General features: G+C 36.2%; 2 protein-coding genes across 9 annotated transcripts in view; one reads left to right on the top strand and one right to left on the bottom strand.

Moving 5' to 3' along the window:
- Positions 1-1,392: 1,392 nt before the first annotated feature.
- Positions 1,393-5,811, bottom strand: LOC124633971 (BRISC complex subunit FAM175B-like). Of its 2 annotated transcripts, none has more exons than XM_047169363.1 (3): positions 5,558-5,811; positions 4,485-5,462; positions 1,393-1,867 (listed from the first exon to the last, which is right to left on the bottom strand). In XM_047169363.1, exons 1-3 carry the CDS (start codon positions 5,639-5,641, stop codon positions 1,754-1,756), a joined length of 1,176 nt encoding a protein of 391 aa, XP_047025319.1. In that variant the 5' UTR covers positions 5,642-5,811; the 3' UTR covers positions 1,393-1,753. The 2 variants fall into 2 exon arrangements, with proteins under 2 accessions (XP_047025319.1, XP_047025318.1); XM_047169362.1 differs by having other exon boundaries at positions 1,393-1,870; positions 5,558-5,809.
- A 989-nt stretch (positions 5,812-6,800) lies between these two features.
- Positions 6,801-22,127, top strand: part of LOC124634174 (cytosolic purine 5'-nucleotidase) — a 23,908-nt gene continuing 8,581 nt past the window's right edge. Inside the window, exons 1-9 of one of the 7 annotated variants that reach the window (XM_047169609.1) lie at positions 6,801-7,036; positions 7,814-8,044; positions 9,001-9,344; positions 17,356-17,429; positions 17,771-17,888; positions 17,979-18,074; positions 18,456-18,602; positions 18,987-19,260; positions 19,824-19,998. In XM_047169609.1, coding sequence (XP_047025565.1) covers positions 9,082-9,344; positions 17,356-17,429; positions 17,771-17,888; positions 17,979-18,074; positions 18,456-18,602; positions 18,987-19,260; positions 19,824-19,998 — 1,147 coding nt within the window. In that variant the 5' untranslated portion in view covers positions 6,801-7,036; positions 7,814-8,044; positions 9,001-9,081. Of the gene's footprint in view, positions 7,037-7,813; positions 8,045-9,000; positions 9,345-10,657; positions 10,832-12,326; positions 12,664-15,904; positions 15,964-17,355; positions 17,430-17,770; positions 17,889-17,978; positions 18,075-18,455; positions 18,603-18,986; positions 19,261-19,823; positions 19,999-22,127 lie in introns of those variants that run through there. The other 6 variants (XM_047169610.1, XM_047169614.1, XM_047169611.1 and 3 more) reach the window with 6 other exon arrangements.

Here is a 22,127-nt window from a genome sequence, read left to right as displayed (position 1 = left end):
ATTATAATACACTTGGGATGACGCGTCGACAAGATGCAACAAAAACGGCTACGATTGTATGGACATGTAGAAAGGTCTCAGGGCCAGTGCTCAGGTCGCCTGAGCACATCAGCAATGCGACACTTGATCTCGACATACCAGGGGCCCGATTCTCCTAAGTTAATAATGTCAAAATCGAATAGTAATCGAATCGCAATACGATCGTAATAGCAGTTTTAACCATATCGGGCATTCTGCTACTAATAAAAGACCAATCGTATTCGATTGACATTTGATTGGTGTGCGATTGGTATGCTATTTTGGTAATTTTGGTCTACACGGTAGTTTGCCGTGCAATCATTTTGCAATCGTAAAACATTTGCAGACAAAATGATTCATTATTGAATGACAGAAAAGAATAAAAACGTTTATTTCAAAGAAAAAATAGCGGAATGCCACATACGCTTCAATAGTAATCGAGGCGGGATTGGATCTCAGTCGAATCGAGTCGAACGTCAATCGAAGGTCGCTTAAAGCTTTGGTTTCCTAGGAGAGCGGTGCCGTCATATAGCGGCCGTAATACAGCGGTGAATGACGTCACTAGAACGTTGTCTATGTAAACGAAATGGGGCGGTTTCCTAGAGAGCGGTAACGTACACCGTAACTTCAAAAAACGGTGCCGCCATTTGCATGACGGCCGTCTTGACGGTGTCAGATGGTTTGGTGAACGTTTTATTGAAAGCGGTGAAGCTTTTTTAAAATGTATTAGTGTTTTTTTTTTCGTAACAACGTAAAAAATGAGTTCCAACTCTTGGAGCAGCGAGGACGACGAAATTTTAATAGATTTCGTTCGTAACCACGAAGCAATAAATAATATAAAAAGTAAAGATTATAGAAAAAGTCAACTAAAACAAAATTGGTGTCGTGAAATTTGAGAAATATTAAATAAAACAGGTTAGCAAGTATAGTACAACTAAAAAAAAGTTTATGACGGTGTGTTAAAACGGCCGTGGAACTATCCACATTTCATCACCGTAAAGACGACCGTCTATTTGCGTCCGTAATATTACGGCCGCTATATGACGGCACCGCTTTCCTAGGAAACCCAAGCTTAAGTAAAATTAGGAGAATCGGGCCCCTGGTCAAAGGCGCAGAGGTAGGCCAAAACTGCGGAGGATGAGTATCGTAAATAAAGATATTAAAATCTGCGAACTGAGAGGAAGTTGTTCTGGACAGAGAGAAGTGGAAGAAGATACGGAAAGCAGACCCTATTACAAGAATAAAATGAGGTAAAATGACTAATTTTGTGTATCAATCCTACTAATACTATAAATATGTAAGTTTGTGACACACTACTCGGGAAGCTGGTGTTAAATAATGCTATCAAGGTAGGTATTCAATGAAATGACTCAATAATTTATTTACATTTGTATTGATTCCTATCAGTTAGAATTAAGGCAAAACAATAATGATAAGTAGAAATCGATTCATATAGCATTTGTAACTCTTTAGCTAACTGTTGAAAATTAACTTAGTTAAATGTAGAAATAATTGCAAAAAATATTAATTAAAAAAAAAAAACTTGGAACACTGATATGGTGATGGATGCAAAAACAATGTGCACTGAAGGAAATTAAGTAGGTATATATTTATAATATTTAGAAATGTTTTATGAGTATTATTAGTTAGCAACAAACTGTAAAGATATTAAAATTAAAAGATTTACTTATGGTAACTTATTAAATATATAGAAACATAGCTAAAAAAGGCACTTTTAATATTCTGGTGAACTATCACCACACTTTACATCTTCACTTATTATCAAAGTCTTTTTCATATGGTTGTCATCAACATCAAAGGTGATCAAATCATCACTGTGATGATTGGCCTTCTGAAAAAAAATAGTTCATTCAGTTCAATGGGTATTGTATTACTTTTTATGGTTTGGTAGACCAGAGTGAAGGTCCCACCTTGATAAGACAAGATACGTGAATTACAATAGCCTTTGACATAGGATATACCAGAAAGATAAAGGAGTTACATTAAGTTTAACAGTTCATTAACCCTTTAACCGCCATGTCATAATTCGCATAGAGTGCGTCTAGCGCCAGCATCCTTTAGGTACAATTTTGCATAATGTTGTGAAATAAAGTTATCGATATCGATGAAAAAATGTGATCTTTTATTACGATTAATGTCAAAAGTGTTAAAAGATTGCGACACATAATATTAACAACAAATAAAATAGGTAAAGTCAACATTATTTTGAATACGAAAAACTTTTTTTCAAAAAAACTAAACCGACTTCCAAAAACACTAAAAAGCAAAAAAAAACTAATTTTAGGTGCATCGGCCTAGAAGTCGGTGTCTAATGGATGTTACTAAGTCAATTTTGCCACCGACTTCTAGGCCGATGCACCTAAAATTAGTATTTTTTATCCATATAAGTGGAAAGTTCTCATCAATACGAAGAATATAAGCCCAAATTAGAGGCATTTTACATATTCAGTTGTCGAGTTCCCTCGACCTTCTTTGGTCTCCATTATCAGGTCATCTCCAAACCTTCACTGTTGAATAGTACTTTTAGGCATACACTGGAGTATTAAGTTTTTACCCTATGCATGCCTACAACTTTCGAAGGTTGCCCTCGATTTCTCAGGGTTTCCATCATCAGATCAAGACCTGATGACTATGGGACCAACTGGCAGCTATTCCGCGTCGAACAAAAAAAGAATCACGTAAATCGGTCTATAAACCTCGAAGTAATCGATGTACATACATAGAAAAAAAAAAAACATACCGGCCGAATTGAGAACCTGCTCCTTTTTGGGAAGTCGGTTAAAAATATACTAAAATTATATACAAAGTATATATGAAATCTTTCTATATAGTATTATGTACAAAATAATAATAAACTTTACTTTTTCTTTAAATCAAGAGAAATAATAATACACATATTATTATTTGTATGTCTCTAACCGACCACGGGACTACAGAGTTCCGGATTTTTGGAAGGCGAACGTGGGGCCGAAGCCAACACGCTGAAGCCCTTGAGACAACTTTAATGAAATGGTAACACAAAACCGACGATTATCCCTGTATACACTATAGAAATGTACCCAAGGACAATCCCCGGTTCTGTACTAAACTATTGCTAACTTTGGATGAAAACTACTTAGGCTATTGTGATGGGATGCTAATGGACTAGGAATGGGGAAACTACGGGAACTATGGCACCTGCCGATGACAATGTATCAAATACATGTTAAAATGGCAGGTGGAGACTCGCCAACTCACTTACTGGGCCCCCGGGAATCAGTCACTGAAAAGCAACAAGAGGGCAACAGGGACATGAGCGGCTGAGAAGGGTGAGGATACCTCGGCGGACTTTAAACGCAGATCACGCGCTCCCTGTGGGTCCAGCATCACCGGCCCACTCGCCACTTACCACGAGGCACCTACCCTCCGAGCAGGACTAACCTTGCTCTAGCGACTCCACTCTGACCGGCCGATGAAGGCAAGCCAAGAGGCGGGAGACCTATCCCCCGTCATGCTTCACTCCGGCAAGCCGGAGGTGGGGGACAGTATACTCTCCCTGGAGCACTCGGATATATAGCCCCGCGGGGTCGCTACTCCCCGTCATCCGCCTCAGATGCCCTGCGGGGCATATTATTATTATTATTTAGTTGTCTTTTTGACTGAAGGATAAATAAACAGACTAGAAAATCAATGAGTGATTTACCGATTCATTATCACTGTGTGAAGTGAAGTGCCACTACTGCTAATATCATTGTTTGATTGCTGCAATATATTTAATAGTTCTTCGTCGTCGTATAAAATCATCGACAACTTCTCGACACTAGCTTAGAACTAATAATAAAGAGAAACGTGAAATTACGGCGATGGCGCTAGCGCAAGTGACGGAAATTCAAAATATGAGTTTACTTGAACTTGAGCCGCATGGAAAATTACGGTAACGGCGTTCGCGGATCGCCTGCACTAGTGACGTTCTGGAATAAGTTGGTAATATATATTTTTTTATAGATTTCTACATATAAGTTCACTTACGCTTATTAGCTTTTGAATAAATAATTAAATCTTTAATAAATTCAGAATTTTGAATGAATTTTAGTTGATAATTTGATAAAAAAGCATGTTTTTTTATAAATTTGGCATCAGGACTTTCATATGGGGTACAACACTACTATTCGTGAAATCACGGGTTCGGCGATGTAGGTTGATATTTAGACGTATCACGAACTGAGAACCATTAATTATTTCATTTTATTAGCTAAAATATGTATCTAGTACTGTTAAAAATAAAGTAATAACACGAAATAAACTAAGATTTAGTAAGCAATTTGTACATTTTTTAAATGACAGGACTTTTACGTAATATTCCGACGTGGCGACCGAGGTACCATTCGTACAACACGTAATATTACAGTGATGGCGGTTAAAGGGTTAACATTGGGATCACTAAAAAGAAATGTTGAGATACTTACACTTGTTGTTGCTACTTCGTTTTTGGTTTTTAATGCAGCTGCATACTTAAGCACTGGCTTTGACGAGCTTGAGGATATCAAGGGAGGGCTGGGACTGGTCTCTTTTACATCATTTTCAATTAACTGCACTGAATCCTCCGAGTCTGTATGATTACTGTTTACAGGAGCATTTTTAACATTCAATATTTCCACTTTTAAAGGAGTTGTCAGTGCCTCTAAACAAGCCCTGGCCATTTCAGTTTCACGGTTCATAATTTTTTCCTCAACATATTTATTATATGCTGATTGCAATTCAAATGAATGTTTGTCTGACAAAATAGTTGCCATTTGCTTTATCTCTGCCTCCAGTTCCCTGATAGTGCATTCATTTTTAGCAGCAGCTTTAGCTTCCTTCACAAGTCTCACGTCAACTGCTTCCTGAATGCGTAATATAGCATTGCTTGTGTCATTACTCTGAACATTGCTTTCTCTCACAATCTTATTGAAAATACTGTGTGGTGACAATCTATGGGATTTCTTGTAGCCTGTATATTTTTCACCTAAGTTTGCAGTTATATCCTCAACGTATTCATACATATCGAAACAATTGATTTTTCCAAATCTGTACATAAAAGTATGTGTAGATCCAGCAGATGATGATTTATTTGACAAATTACAAGTAACAAAGTTTTTCTTCCCATGATACTTTTCAAAGTATTTTTGTAACCCTTTTGATATTAATTTATCTCTGAAAGTTGGTTTGATGTTGGTGTTCTTGCGATATTTGTACCAACCTACAATTTCATTGGCAGTGCTTGAGAGCATATCCGAGAGTACATCTTCCTTTATCCTCCCTGTGGGGAAGTAAAAAAGTGATACTGCCGGGAGCGGCAATACCGTCCTGATTTCGATTTGAGTATCTAAGCGAGCATTATCGCTTTGTGAGTCGGAAATATGATTTGTTATTTCTGAAGTCACGTCGCCAATCAAAAAACCTTCCTGTAAAGTAAATAGATACGTTAATGATGATAACATAGTAATAATACGATTGTAAACGATATAGAATGTATTAAAACTAAGTACATAGTACATACCTGACTATTTGAAGAGTTTACACACTCATAAAACAGAAATGACAGAGCCGTGCCGCTTAATAACACTTTTTCCGTGTAAGCCATGACTACATCTATAGTTTTCACATCAACAGTTCTCGACACTTATCTTCATTAACATAGAAATACCATAATATCTCTATTTTTCAGATATTTACAAAATTTTTGGTTTGTTGCACGCATTTAAGAAATTGACGTGACAGACAAGATGTTCCTAGTTTGTGCTGTGTTACAAATTAAAAAAAAAGATACCCCTAAACTTAAAGAAACAACAATTCTACTGGAAAATCCCCCAAATCTTTTTAATTTATTTTCCCTTAATTTTTTCCTGTACATACTTTGATAGAAACAACAGTAGAGTACGGCAACCAACGGTTTTCTTGTAAGTGTACGTAGGTTTGTCCCACCAAAGTCACCACAGAAGAATCATGTTTGTCATTCCCTCAGCTATCTATAAGTAATAAGGAGGCCGACAAAAGGACGACAGTTTTGTGTCAAGCTAAAAATATAATCCGAAATATAAAATAAAAAAGACCGCTCTACAAAAATTCATTCCTATTATTTACCCCTTTTGGGGGGAAACCCCTATGTTGTTGGTAACACATATTCTGTCACCTTCACCGCCTTCACCTCGCCAGTCACCACAGAGAAAAACACATTAGGGATGGCCAAGACGATCAATTATTAAATTGCGCAATATTACGATACTGTGCAATTTGGTCGCTGAAAATAACTGAGCAATCTTAAATATTAACCCTTAACGTCAATAAATCACGTTTAGGGTTAGTAATTAAGCACAATCGACCGTACAGAGTCTTGCTCCGTATTGTATTCAGAAGGTTGGACTTCAGTCATACTAGCATCACGGTGGTGTCGAGATTAAGGGATGGTTTATATTAGGCCGGGCCGTGTCCGGGGCGTGCCGTGTACGTGGCTCGTACGGGGCACGGACGTGAAACGTTACATACATTTTGTATGACGAGCGTCGTTTGTGGCCCGGACCGTGCCGGGGGACCGTGTCCGGGCTTTTACTTCATACAAAATGTATGTAATGTTTCATGTCCATGCCCCGTACGAGCCACGTACACGGCACGCCCCGGACACGGCCCGGCCTAATATAAATCATCCCTAAAAAACTCATCTTCCCTTGCCATAGTTGCCGGAAAAAAATCGTTTGGCAACACAGTGGCAACCTGGCAACAAATTGATACACATCAAAAGTAAAGTATTATACGCGTTTGCGATTTTTTCGATCAAGAGAAGATAATAATCATAAAATTTATTGAAAAGCAATTGTAAACAACGTCGCTCTATTTAATTGTTTAAAATGGTCTAACTGACCATATTTTAATCGAAGCAATGGTTGGATATCTTTCAACTAGGTAACGTTGCGATCGGAACCAATTCATTTCTCCTTCGAAGACGGTATATTTTGAAACCCTATTGGTTTTTAATTCAGTAGTGAGTATTAAGTTATTTATATTCTCGAACTAAAATTAGTGTTTGGCACTCTTAAAGGACTCATACGTAAAGAAAGATCCAGTGCAGTTTCTATGTTTCGAGGCGGTAGGTTTTCAGTCGGTTATCTAACAATTATTTGCTGTCTGCCACGGTCTGCTCTCGTTCATATTGTTCATGAATTGCATTCGTTAGGCTTTACTTTTTGTTATAGGTAAGAAGTCGTAAGAATCATATCGTACTTTTTGCATAGTAAATTCCTATTAGATCCCAATTTACAGTCCAAAACGAAAATTAGAGTAGTGATTAGTACTCATAAATTGTGATACTGTGAAATTTCATTTCGGTATAATTACAGTAGTATAGAAGACAGCATCCATGTATAAATAAAATAATATCCTCTCCAGTATAAAGTTGTGAGTGTAATCATATAATTTTGAATGAAGCTGGCATAATTATGAGACTTCTAAGTATAATGTGTAGCTATCCATTAATCGACTAAAACCCCATTTTAGAACAAGCCATGGTGACTTGTATTTAAGGCTATATGAACCCTTCAAAAACTACAAATAAATGTCAAAATCCAGGACTGCACTACCTAATAACCAATTGTGGCTAATCTGATTATATTTTTAATATAATTTTAAGTCATGAGATAATGAATGCTCTAAAATATTTTTTTTTATTTCTCTAATAAAGCTAAATGGTGATTTAAATGAATTTATTATTAACTACTGGGTTGATTACAAATTCATTTGTTTTTTCATGTTTTTTTTTTAGCACAAGTTAGTTTGAAGAAATCAAAGTCTGTATGAACGGGTACAGGCTAGAAAACATTATTTTAAGGCTAAGGAAACCACACACCCTAAGATCTTTCAGTATAAGCATAACATTTTTTAAAAGAAAAACTTGCGGTAATTCAGCTATGGATGTTTATTTGAATAAAGAATATGACTTGAATCAAGATAATCAGAAACTTCCAAAGAAATATTACCGCCGTGCTGAACACAGGTAAGAATATTTGCTATTGAACAAGTTTTGCTTTCAGTTCACATTTGCAATGCTTGCTGCATTCATTTTTGTTTCCATAATAGAATGCGTTCTTTTGAATTGTGTAAAATATGTGTATTGGGCCAGCAAAATTTAATCAAAACCTATTTTTCTCTAGTTCATCTGTTATTTGTTTGTTATGTGTTTGTCATTTTAATCATGTGTTTGTTATTGTGTAATCAACATCTTTACAATGTGAATATACATACATATTAACTATCTAAAGCACGCTTATTAATAAAATTGTTAAGTAGGGAGCGGGCCCAAATAGCTACAAATCATCTGTAATCATTTTATGTTCAACTATAATAATAATAGGGAAAATTGCTTTTCCACCTTAAACAGTTTCTATGGAGGTAGGTTTATGCTTTTGCTTAATTCAGGCAATTTTTTCCAGACCCATTGACTATATTCAGCATTTATTTCTCGCATTTAAATTCATGTTACAATTAACTTCGCACACAATGACTTTAAACACAAGACAATGATGAAAATTTAAAAAATCTTGTTTATAATATTGAACTCGCTCATAATGATAAAGTAATGATTGTATGTAACTGCCATAATTATTGCGTTTCATCACTAACTGTGACCTTGCTTAGACACAATGAAGCAATGGGCATAATGGGTGTTTAATCAACGGTAAAATTTATACTGTTCTTAAAAGTAAAAAAAAAAAAAACTAATAGCTTACTCAACAGCTTCAACTAATAGTGCATTCAAAGTCCAGGACAATAATTATCTCATAGTTATTATCATGTAGTTTTAAGACTCTGTCTTTATTTATATTTACTTTATGGGTGTTTTTAAAGTATTACACGAAAATAGTCAATAGTAACTTAATATTTACATCACTTATTGGCCCGGTCAAGAGTTATCATCTCGCGAGGTTATCTTTATCGTCTACTTGTTTTCAGTGTTATTCTGATGACGCCAGTTGTGTTTTAGCATCGGAACTAGATTGACTTATCTCCGTGTTCGAATAAAATTATATAAAAATGCCTGACGGTTTCGAAAGTGCATATCCGCTCTCACCACCTTTAAAACCGCAAGACATACGCGCACGCGCGAATTCTTCCTCCAAGAAAAAGCGGCCGGTGGTTACTTTTCTTGGCGATGAAGCGGTAGAGATACCTGACAAGTCTGAGGTCGGTATAGACAAGCCCTTGGTCCGAGGCGAGGTTGAACTCGATAGTATCGCAGTATCATATAATACAATGCATTCGACGACGTGGTTTGACAAAAGAGTGCTTGAGCACAGGTATGTATAAACAAATTTTAAACTATTTAAATACTTTAACTATCTAACAAAATTGGTAATGTACGATACGTATTAACTCAAACGGAGATCTTATGTTATCGCGTTGTTGACGTGGCCTAAAATAATTAAGTATATTAATATACTACAAATTAAATTCGTAATGGATTTTAGTTGCGATTAGTTGTAGTAGGTATTTTATGACTGTTTTTGTATGAATTAATATCTCTTATAAGTAATCCTCTCTCGAAATTAAAACCGCAGAAGAACTGAAGTATCCATTTTTTTTTGCGTTGAGTCCCTATTGCTCGGGTTGAGTCTGCAAAATTTTCTAAAAGCACCGGAAATTATAAATAATTATAAAACTAATAGAAAGGAGAATAATACTTCTGTTATTGTTAATTAAAAAATATCTGGAAATAAATCAAGTAGCAAAAACAATTCAATTAAACAGATAGCAAGATTATGCATATCATAATTTTCGATGTACATTACTTATATGTTTGAAATTACTAGACTTTCATAATCAAATCTGCGAGTGCGAAATCAGGCAGAAGGCGTATCTATTTTACAATGACCGTAAGCACGTATCTGTCCTCTGAAATTTAGTATCTCGACAGGCCATCAACACTTCTGCTTAGTTTATTACATAAAAACGACTTCAGAAAATACGATATAGGGAAACCTAACATTAATTTATTGTTAGCGAAACTCTAAAACATAACAGGCTCTAGAAGTCAGTGCTTCGAGCCTCGAGGTTCCTTCTGTTTATTTTGCCTTCGCCTTCTGAGGCATGCTCTATTAGTAAATGAATTAATTTCCAAAAATCATGGATAGTTTCGCTATGTGCCTTCAGAGAAAGATCTCATTCAGTGTCGTCATATGTTCTTTTGAGAACTAAAGTTCATTAACCCCAAATCTTTGCATAGCTTGGTCAACAACTTCAACTGATGAATAGTGGAATAGCCGAATTAGGTACGTGAAGACGAGTGCTTTATTCTTAGTAGAATTTTCAAATATTTTCCAAATTAAGTGTAGTTTTACCTTATCTTGTAAAGTTTGATCGGAATCCGAAAAAACGTTGTAAATTCTTCGGTAATATTTTCAGTATCATTTAGACGAGACATGGTAGAATCTAGTTACTGTATCGAATCACACGTACGACTCATAGGTCAGTTAGATACAATAGGCAGACTTTGGGCACTAAAAGACTACCGAAGTTCACGAATCAGCTGTTAACTGGCCGCGGGGGAAGTGATTGTACCGTGGGGCCTTTAATGTATAGACGACCGTCGACTCCGATACAACGTCAGTATACGCGACGCCCTCGCCGATTCATATCGCACGCACATCGACTGTAATTAATTGATAGAATTCACATATCGCCGCGATTTTATATACGTGACGTTTACCTGCTTTACACAGTGTGTCATAGTTATAAACGTTTGTTGTCAAATTGAAGAGCTGTTGTGTAGTTTCAATCTTTCAATGTAATTATTCATAGTTATGTGGTGTTTTGCGTTGAATTTAATGCTATAATAAAATAGCGTTCACATGAAACACTTATTCTGACAGTAACAAGGTTGTTATTTTGATGCGTAGGTGGCAAGTCACTCTAAATGCTGCGCATGTAACATTAATTAATCTTTTCTATTTGTTGGGCAAGCCGTGATATCCAGTTAGACTCGTTTGTCGATTGCCCCAGATTTTTGTTTACGTGTTAGTTAAGTAAATGGAAAGTGTTGATATTTTGTTTATAAACATATAAACCTGATTTTTAGGGTTGAAATGGCAATACATAGGCAAAAAAATATAATTTCTGTCACTGAATGTTATGATTATTTTGTTTCCACTTGAATTTGCAGGGCTTACGTATGATAGATATATTAAAACTACCAATATAGGTAATAAATAATTCCATAGTCATTCGTTCCACTGAACAGAATATTGTACCTACATTATTTTAAAGGATATAGCCAGCAAACAGACGGTCATCGTTGTTAACTGTTCCTGGAACTATATTGATTAGTTTCCTGGCAGCCTCTTCCCCATGCGCCTTGCGTTTAGGGCTGCCATCCGTCCAGGTTTCCCCGGATTTGTCCTCGTTTGGAGGCCGTCCGGGGGCCGTCCGGGCGGGGTTTCAAGAAGTGTCCGGGGAAAACCCGGACATTTTTCATGTAAGGAAGCACCTCATTGAATTTAAGTATATGTTAATAGTAAATGGATTACAAATTAGGTATTACTTTGTTAAAAAAAAATCGTACTCGTTCGGGGAAAAAATGCGATTTACGCCAAATGTCCGGGTTTTTTAAATGTTTGTCCGGGTTTAGCGATATTCGAGATGGCAGCCCTACTTGCGTTGCATCCTTCTGACTCACTGGTGTATCGCTTGACGTTTGCCATTAGGGATACGATTTATTCCATGCTTTTTGGAAATGAGGTTTAGAAATTACTTCCAATAAGTTCTTTATAACCTGCACAAAGTATGTGAAATGGATACTTAAAAAGGCCCTTTTTTAAAGATATCAATTGATCTTTTGGTGTCAAGGTAGATTTTCAGAATTACTATTAATGAATGAAAAAATGCAAAATCCTCGTATTCAAGCATTCTACTTGAGTATATACAGTTTACTTGCTATGAATGCCGAATTAATATTCTTTAATGTCTACTGCGCCATGCAGGTCCTTCAATTAGATATGCAAGATGTAATGATGCAAAAAACAGTGGTGACGTTTGTAGCATCAGTAAAGTTTGTGACTGCACGTCTCATCTGTTTTGGCTGTTTGTAGTATTAGTCCATTCAGGGCCACATTATGCAGCTCTCCTGCATTAGTGTTATGAATCATCGTCAGAATCCATTATAGTGGTAACTATTGTTTGCGGGATAACAAAGCCGGGCAAGACGCATAAACAATAGATGCACAGCTTAAGTGACGCTAAATCTAACGCTGCCAACCTATGTAGTTGAGAGGACCGGTCTCTTAACCTTATTACTGTCAAGGATAACCACTCAAATGCTTCCTGCGTTTCACTGAAACGATTGCAGTGAATCATGAGCGACGTGTGAAACGCAATTCATAAAGTGAAAATAAAACTTGTATTATAGTGACTTTGAAATTCTGAGAAAATATTAAAACGTATTATCGATATTGTGATTCTTGTAGCCAATATTTCTGTAGTGTTATTAAAACATTTTGTGAGTGCATTCATTATGATGAAGAAACATGCCATGGCGAACGGGACTAAACCGTTCCCGGGTGAGCCCGTAGTCATTGGATCATCTTACGGCACGGGAGACAGATACACAGCAGCACCAAACGAGTGAGTTGATATATTATGAGTTCAGAAAGTATCTCGAATGAACTACACAACTGTATGCATAATAAATCAGAGAGAAATCCAGCCGCTGGATTCTAATAATAAAATTATTCAGTGACGATGCGAAACTTAAAATGTAGCATGTTGATAATAAACATGCATGTTTTCTTAAATACATAGGTGCTACTATCGATTTCTTTATATTCAAAACGAAAGAGTGACGTATCATCGTTTGTTTCATTGTTTGTACACATCTGGACTTTGTTATTGTTGAAAAACAATATTTTCTTTGTTTCTCATACATTGCCCCCACACTTTCATGTATCGTCATTAATTTCACAAAGAGAGCTGCAATATCCCAATATTTCTTTTAATTACTTATGGACTTATCGGTAAAATTAAAACAAACTTATACGACCCAACGTATCTCGAGGTAAAGCTCTTACCTCAGACTATTAGAAAAACTGAATTTATAATGCTGAAACAACAGCTTATAAATACATGAACAGAATAACATAGACTTCTTTTTATCCAGATGCGAGAAGTAGTTCCCTTAGGAACCACGGGGAACTACACTTACAACGATTTGTGCTATTAAACCAGGCTTAGAACGTGGACCTTGGCGTAATAAATTTCAATTTCCTTTACAAAGGTTTCCTGTTTACTTGGATTAGTTTCTGGCATGGTAACTGATACAATTGTTCCCACCGCCTATAGATTGGCAAAAAGTTTCCTATTGGTTGTTGTAGGTACCAATTTAGCTTTGAACTTATGACATATAGGTATTTCTTTTCTATAAAAAAAGAACAATGATGAGAATGGCTTGAAGCTTTCAAGGTTTAATGTAGATAAGTGAAAGCAAGACTGTTCCTCCAGACGTTGTGCAATTGTCTTAGGTGGGTGTGTAGACACTGTACAATTAGCACAATGCTTGGTCGGCCTGCCTAAGTGTGTGCAGATGTCAGGAAAATGTAGAGGCATCTATAATGTTTTCAAAAGTCTTGAACACAAATACATCTCAAAAAGTTAAAAAAATTAGTTATCCCCTTTGAAGTCATTAACATTGATATATTTGGTTTATCGAACGTGGAAATCAGAGTGCTGGCATGATGCTGACATTCCACTGGTTGAGATGTAGACACCTAACACAAGCGTATATGTCACTTTAGTACTAGTTCAATTACAGTAAATGGTAATTATTAAAACTGACATCAAACTGGAGCCAACGGCATCGTTCCGTCCTGGATTATCGCCTGACTTGCATGAAGTTTTTCACCTTGTGCGACACGTGCTCCAAAAATAACTAAATACATTTCTGTTATGACTAGTGACTGCTCGATTTAGCTGTAAGCGTTAAAGTTTGGAAGAATTTGGTCACGCAAACATTATACGGAGAAAAGGTTATCATGAAAGTCAATACGCCAATTGCCTTGGAAAACGTTTGGAATGGCGCGTATGTTCATTTGACATTCTATGTAAACAACAAGCAAAGTGAGACTGAGAAATTAATACTTCTAACAATCACTGTAAAACATTAAGTGCCTATGAAGTAATTTTATACACAACGCTAGTATGTAATTAAGTATGTGAGTAACTAACTATCCACTTCTTACACCCGTGTAAGGATATTTATGACGCGATTGACCACGCAATCGCAAATCACAATGCGCAACCAATTTTTTATAACATAGTAACTAGAATTATTCTAATCTACGGCGATCTCGGTTTCCCTTCGATAGCTCATGTTATAAGTCAGTCAATTTGAATACAGCTGTCGCGGATAGGCATATTTTCATTTCTTATCTTACATTGAGACGTCTTGGCATTGTGCTGACGTAATTCTTATCAATGTACTTGAGTCGCGGAGACAAAGGATGTGCGATGCTGGTTGACGGTTTAGCGTAACTTATCTGAATGTTCACAATTCAGTGAAATAATTAATTATGAAGAGATCGATAAACACATTTTTGTATTATTTATTTACTTATTTTTAGCCTATAATGTCCCACTGCTGGGCAAGGGCCACCCCATCTCGCTTCCACACTTCCCGATCTTTCGATCGGGTCCACCAGTCTCGAAGGTAGGCGTCTAAATCGTCGCGCCATCTCTTCCTGGGTCTACTCCTCCTGCGGTGTTCATCCTGAGGTGTCCACTGGGTGACAGTAGTGGCCCATCTTTCAGGATACCAATTCCATTTTAATGTTGCCGCCTTTTGGCCTACATCAGCGACTCTTGTTCTGGAACGTATCACGGTATTCCGTATGCGATCGGTCCGTTTAATGCCTAATGGGCTACGTTCCGTTGCTCTTTGGCAAACCTTGAGCCTAGACTTCTGACACTCGGTGAGAGCACAGGCAATAAAATAATTTATTATGAAGAGATCGATAAACACAAATACCAATCTAATAATAATAATATACTTGCATACGATGTGATGACGCTTAAAACGATAGAACACTGATCGTAAATTAATGAAACTTACTTTCAGTACCATGAGTAATCTTTCTCTTATCTTTGCTATGGCTAATGAATCTAATGATAAATGTAAAAAAAAGACTGGTTCACCATGCGAATAGAGGTCTAGACTTTGATTTTCTCTGGCTCAAAAAATTACGTTTCAACACCGTATATGTGTGTGGGAAAACTGTTTTGCAGATTGTAAACCGGCAAAACGAAAACTCAAAGCATTCCCAAATCCAAGAGCTAGAGGAAATCTTTAGACCGTTAGAACAAATTAATATCGTCGCTAACTGGAAGTACTTCTCAAGACAATTTTCTACCATATGTACATGTTTTCTACATATCTTCATACGCATTTTGCTGGTTTCATGAGTACCCTTTGCATTTGCAACGTTATCGCACGATTTGTGTATTTATTCGCACAGCACTCGATTACCACACCGACACATACTCAACACGTAATTATCTCAATTGATAAGTTAGGTACTGTTTTAATGAGATCATAGCATGCATAGCATGACCCCGTTTATCTACCTATATATTTTTGGACACTATTACTGTTCAATTTTTATTAATAATATCCAAATAAATGTTTTACAAATTAAAAGAATATCTTAAAAATAATTTTTAGTCTATGATCAGTAAGTAGGCACTATAAAACTATTTGGTATTCACGGGGATCGCGACCATAGATTTTGATCGATTTTACAACTGAAAGTGTCAATTACAATTCAGTTTTTATTGCGCTTATAAATGCATATTAAGTCTAAATAAGACAAATTATTATAGTGTGCTCAGTATGAGTTGTTTTTTTCAACATTCTGCACCATCTGTTAGTCACTTGTAAGTGAATATTTTTTAGAACTATTGGTGTATTATAGTTCGGCCATTCAGAGAATGCGTTCCTGACACGTCGCGATTGAACTGACTGAATTATAACATTCATTGATTATTGATATAATAATGTTGTTTTAATGCTCCTCAATTGTTAAAACGGTAAACAACCAGCAAAAATATTTTTATCGTAACTGCAACGCCATTGCAAAGTTACGTCGTCAGTTCAATCGCGACGTGTCAGGAACGCATTCTCTGAATGGCCGAACTATAATACAGTGACTAGGTTTGGGGTTGGCTAGAGTTAAACACCTGAAATACAGGGTATCTGATCACATTTTGCTCTATCGTAGCTTGCGTTACAAACAGCACCTCAGGCGCCCACTGTTAAGGCACTGGAACAAAACATTCCCGAACCAGCACAGCTGCACAAATAAAACTTCCCACGGGTTGTATAAGAACAGTTCAACGATAGAACTACAGGCCGTAACACCGTTACAGAAAGAAAGCTGATGGTAACTCCGCCCCTAAGACGACCCACTGACCGGTATTAGGCCTTCATCTTTCAGCGCTTATCGATAGTCACGTTGCTTAGTCCGCTTGCTTTATGTAATTGTTACCAGAATGGGCTAGCGCGATAAGCGATATAAGATCTGTAACGGTTACCAGATTTCTTTCTGAAGACGCACAACCATCGTTGCTCAACAGCTAGACACGTGCTTTTACTTTTTCTATTTTTTTTTAAATTATATTGACCTAACATTGAAATTGGCGTACTTACATACTATAATATGCTTTCTACTTTGTTATTTATTTTGTTTTAATTCGAAAACTGAAATATACTTGTGTAGCCAAAACGTTCATCAGTTTCAGTAGATAACGTTTTGAATCACATATGCATACCTACCCAAGTGATGATGATGATGTCCTCCTAGCCGATTATCGGCTACGGCGGCTGTTCTCATGTAAGGAGATTAGCCAACTACGCAGGACATATTATAGTGCACGAGCATTTGCGCAGACACAGGTGCACTCACTATTCCTTCACTCTCATAGCCCGATGGGACGGCAATCCGACACGACCGGAAAGAGATCAGGCGCAGGACCGACATTTACGTGCTCTCCGATGCACGGGTGTATCAATCACCACCTTCCAGGCTCCGGGCTGCTATGTGAAAGTCTTCTAAAACCCACAAAGCGATTTCGGCCCGACTCGGGAATCGAACCCGAGACCTCGTGCTCAGCAGCCGCACTTGCGACAGCTAGACCAACGAGGCACAAACGTATGATTAACCCGCAGGCAGCAGCTACTGACTGACCTTGACTTCAGTACTTATCTAAATATAAACATTGAACACATAGCGACAAATGAAATTAACATTAATCTTTGTTTTGTTTCAGAATCTTTGTCAACAGATCACTACATTTAGAAAATGTCCAGTTCTATGGATTTGATATGGACTACACCTTGGCGGGTACGTTCTAAATATACGCGTACACATTGTCAATATCTTTAGCTTTCACGTAGCGTTCGTCTACGTCACCGTTTACGCTATGCTTGCGCGCTTTGGACGTCATAAGCCATGACTGAACTATTGCATCTGGTCTGACCAAATCGCTCTCGGTTTAGTATCATCTTTGTCACTTTTGTTGTATAATCTTATAGGGCTTAGAAGTTTATATCTTCTTTCTCATCTTTAGAGCTTAGAAATCTAGGCCAGAGATTTGAAATATCACCAATGTCTTGTCGAGGAGACCTATTGTTGACCGGGCGCTGCACGTAATGTTTGACCTTAACTGCCTACTCTTTTTACAGAATACAAATCGCCGCAATATGAAACTCTAGGATTTAATTTGACAAAAGAGAGATTAGTGCAAAAAGGTTACCCACAAGAAATATTAGAATTTGAATATGACCCCTCATTTCCAGTTAGGTAAGTTAACTTAAGGTTTTTCTGAAACTAACCAGTTATGTTATTTATTTGATGTGACTATAAATATTTAATCTTGAATTTTTCTTTCAGAGGACTATGGTTCGACACTTTATACGGTAACTTGCTAAAAGTAGACGCCTATGGTAATATCTTAGTATGCGTACATGGATTTGAGTTCCTGAAACAGTAAGTATTAGCATGTTATAAATATATGGTGAAGTTTATAGATTTTAGCACTGTGCTAATTTTATCTAAAACACTTTATACATCTGAGTCTGCAATAAAGTAGTTGCTAACCGGTTATAAAGGCACAATCAAAGACTTATGATGTTGATAATATTGTATGGCGTAATATTACACTTTTGATAATTTTATTGCCACCGACTCGCTAAGAACTATGGTTAAAGTATGGTGGTAGTGTCCAACAGCTTAAAGACTTCTCTATAAGGTCAATCATTTGTGGTCACAACTAGTACTAGTATTGTTTGTGCAATTTCAAAAACGATTCAGACAATTATTTTCCTGCAAGCGTATAACACACTAATAATTTAAAAACTTTCCTTTCAGTTCACAAGTATACGAATTGTATCCGAATAAATTCTTAACATTAGATGAGTCAAGAGTATATGTACTGAACACGTTATTCAACTTGCCGGAAACGTATCTAATAGCTTGTTTGATAGACTTCTTCACCAATTCACCGCAGTACACGAGGTAAGCCAATAAGTGTCACTTGGTTAATTAATTAAGAAATCGTTTTAATCTTAATGCATTCATAAATTAAACGCGGGCAAATGAACACGAACAACAGCGTAATTTATTTCTTCTGTCGGTTGATTTGCTGAACAAATTCCATTCATTTTTATTGGTCATAATTCAACTAATGCGGCGATAACTCGGTAATAGCATTCCGCTGCGTGTCAACGTGAATGGGCCAATAACGTTCACGCTCCGCACATAGTAATATGTTGCGCAATTCACACTTCAACATCGACCTACAAATGAACTACTGGATGACCGTCCTAGTTTATTTAAGAAGAAAACATTACTTGTAGCATGCAAACAAACCCGAGTGTTCAATATCTATTTTTTTCACAGAACAAATTTCGGTGTAAGATGTGGCGATCTGGCTATGTCATTCAAATCAATTTTCCAAGACGTAAGGAATGCGGTCGACTACATTCATATTCAAGTCCTAAAGGACAGGACCACAGAGAATATGGAACTATATTTAAAGAAAGACGACAGACTGCCAATGTTTTTGTCGAGGATTAAGGAAAGCGGTGCCAAACTGTTTATTTTAACAAATAGTGATTACAATTTCACAGATAGAATTATGACTTACCTGTTTGATTTTCCTTACGGCGCCAAGGTAAATATCAGTTTTATCAAATAGCTTGTTATTTGCACGGCCATGACCACATTACATCATGTTTGAACGAAGACAATGATTGATTATACATTCAAATTGAGAGACAAACCAAATATTTAGAAATAAATAGGACACTTATGTTATACGTAAACATTTTTTCAAGCTTCAAATCCTTTTCATAAAAGAAAAAACTATACCGTGTGTATGTAGTTGCTACATATTTTTTATTGTACAGCAAAAACGAAAAACAAAACTTACGTTTGTTGATTTGTTAGTATATATTATATTGCTTTCTATGTCAAAATTTTATCTCCAATAAGAATTAACATTTATATAGAATACTAGCGTGTGTCTATAAAAAGTAGCCTATGTGTTAACCCAGGGTATCACCTATCTACATGCAAAATCAGTGCAGCCGTTTTTGCGTGAAATAATGACAAACATACATCCATATATTCTCACAAACTTTCACATTTATAATGTTAGTAGGATTGGGAACGGCCGTAAGAAGTTCAAAGTCACATGTTTTTCATTTGTTCTAAATAGTATCTGTTTGTTTGCAGCCTGGTGAGCCTCACAGGAACTGGAAGACATACTTCGACTGGATCGTAGTGGACGCCAAAAAGCCGTTATTCTTCGGAGAAGGAACTACATTACGACAAGTAGACACGAAGACCGGGGCCTTGAAGATGGGCCATCACGTCGGACCTATGCACGAAGAGCTTGTATATTCAGGAGGTTTGTAGTTTAAGAATCTCATATCTACAGGATATTTGCTTCTTTCGGGTTCTTTCAATTTCTTAACAAACTTTATGTAATTGGATGAAAATTTCGCTTTGTCTTAAAAAACGTAGCATAATCGTGTAAAGTAGTAGTAGAGTTAAAAAATTTATATAGCGAATAATTTCTTCATTTCCTTTGCTCTATAGTGCGAAAACTATATTTTTTGTGATTTTAAGTTACCTTTGATATTTTTACCACACGCGTCAAATAGATATGTGACAATCTTTATCTTATGATAACAGGAAAAGTCTTAGGTAGTGCCGAGGTTCAAAGCCGTTGATACGAATCTGTCACGGTTATTGTCAGAAATACAGATACACAGATATCAAACTGAAGATAGCTTATCATTCGCTATCCATTAATAGTTAACATGCAAAATATTATTTGTCGTTTTAAAATATCTTGTAAAAGGAGGATAGAGTTATATTGATCGATAAATCATAATCATGTCGATAAAGTTGTTAGTGTTATTATGCAAAAAGATAAAGGTATTAATTATCTAATAGATATCAGTCAACGGATATAAAGTAATTAAATCTCAACTAATCAATAATATAATAGAGATAGTATACGTAAAATCTTTACAAATGAAAGGAAGATTCTGCTCAAACTATTTAATAGCGCATCCACATAACTCTTACTTTTTTACAAATATTGTTGCTACGCAACCGAATATTATTTGTGGTTCAGTGGATTCCATGCACTGTTAGGCTGCCCACCCACGTTACACATTTTGGAGGACGTTCTGACTAGGATTTTCTGGACAACTTTTTGTAGGTCGGTGTGTTCCACTATTCATATCAGTTCTATTTTCTTTTACAAAAAATCGGTCACTGACTATAGGACATGGGTAGGCAGCCTTATATGTGTAATTTGAAAAGTATTGAAAATTCAGTTGAAAGTCAGACCCTGCATTTTCAACTGTACCATTCTTAGGTCTAATGTCTTAAAGTCACAACATTAAATCAAAGCTAGCAGCGCTGATCTGAACACATTGCTCGGCGGTACTGAGTGTTGACTGACGAGTGTAACACGTCAATGCTACTGAACTACATATTATTATCTTAATTAGTACTCTATATTTAGCATAGCCGCTCAATTTACTGATAACTGACGAAGATTTACTATTGTGCGCTTATTGCCATTAACTAGTGGAAGATTTTCGTCAGAAGTAGGTTTATTTATTGTACTGCTGATAAAAGATCGACCACTATGAATAATGACGTTTCTAACATAATAACTATTGATTAACTTTTCACCATTACCATTCCATAATTTTAACTTTTAAAATTGTTTTGACAGACAAGTCAAAACAATCTTAAATAAACAAATTACTTTTTTTTAATATAAAGTAGCTTTTGCCCGCGGCTTCGCTCCCGTCAACTGACTTCTCTATTTTACCCTATTTTTTTTTCATAAGAACCTTCTCCTGACAATAACAAACACAACAAAAAAAGAATTAGCCAAATTGGTCCAGGCGTTGTTGAGTTATGCGCTTACCAACACATTTTGCGATTCATTTTTATATTATAGATAAGTGTACGTTGACTTATTTAATCGGAGCACTATAAAGAATGATGAAAGACATTACTCTAAGGAATGGACAACTGTAGTCGTTATCAGAATTGTTGTTATGTAAATGATAATTTCACTGGAAATATTTTTGCAAAACGTGTTATCATCGTGACAAAAGTAAAGCTCATATTATAAACGCGAGATTTTCTTTCAAAACTTGCTCTGAAAGTATAATATTAAAATTCCATAATGATTGACAATAATCTGAGTATAAGCTGATCATTACTAGGTAGTGCTTTTCGTGCTAACGTTAATTTTAAAACGAATAAGGTTTTAAGGTTGAATTCACAAGTAACATCTTTGCTACCTACTTACAATGAGGTTAATTTTGTAAACAAGTCCGTTTCGAAAAGGTACTGGCTATAAATAAATGTTGTTGTTTAAAATCTTGCTACAAAGAAACTGAATGTGGAATAGTGAATGATCGAATCTTTAGACTGATGTTGGCGAATTCAGTAAGGGTTGACATAAATATGGGCTTCGAACATGAAAATATGTCGTCTTAATTA

The sequence above is a fragment of the Helicoverpa zea genome, chromosome 10, assembly GCF_022581195.2.
Source record: "Helicoverpa zea isolate HzStark_Cry1AcR chromosome 10, ilHelZeax1.1, whole genome shotgun sequence".
Classification (NCBI taxonomy): Eukaryota; Metazoa; Arthropoda; class Insecta; order Lepidoptera; family Noctuidae; genus Helicoverpa; species Helicoverpa zea.
Note: the sequence above shows the minus strand (reverse complement) of the source record. Positions and strands in the feature narration are given on the sequence as shown.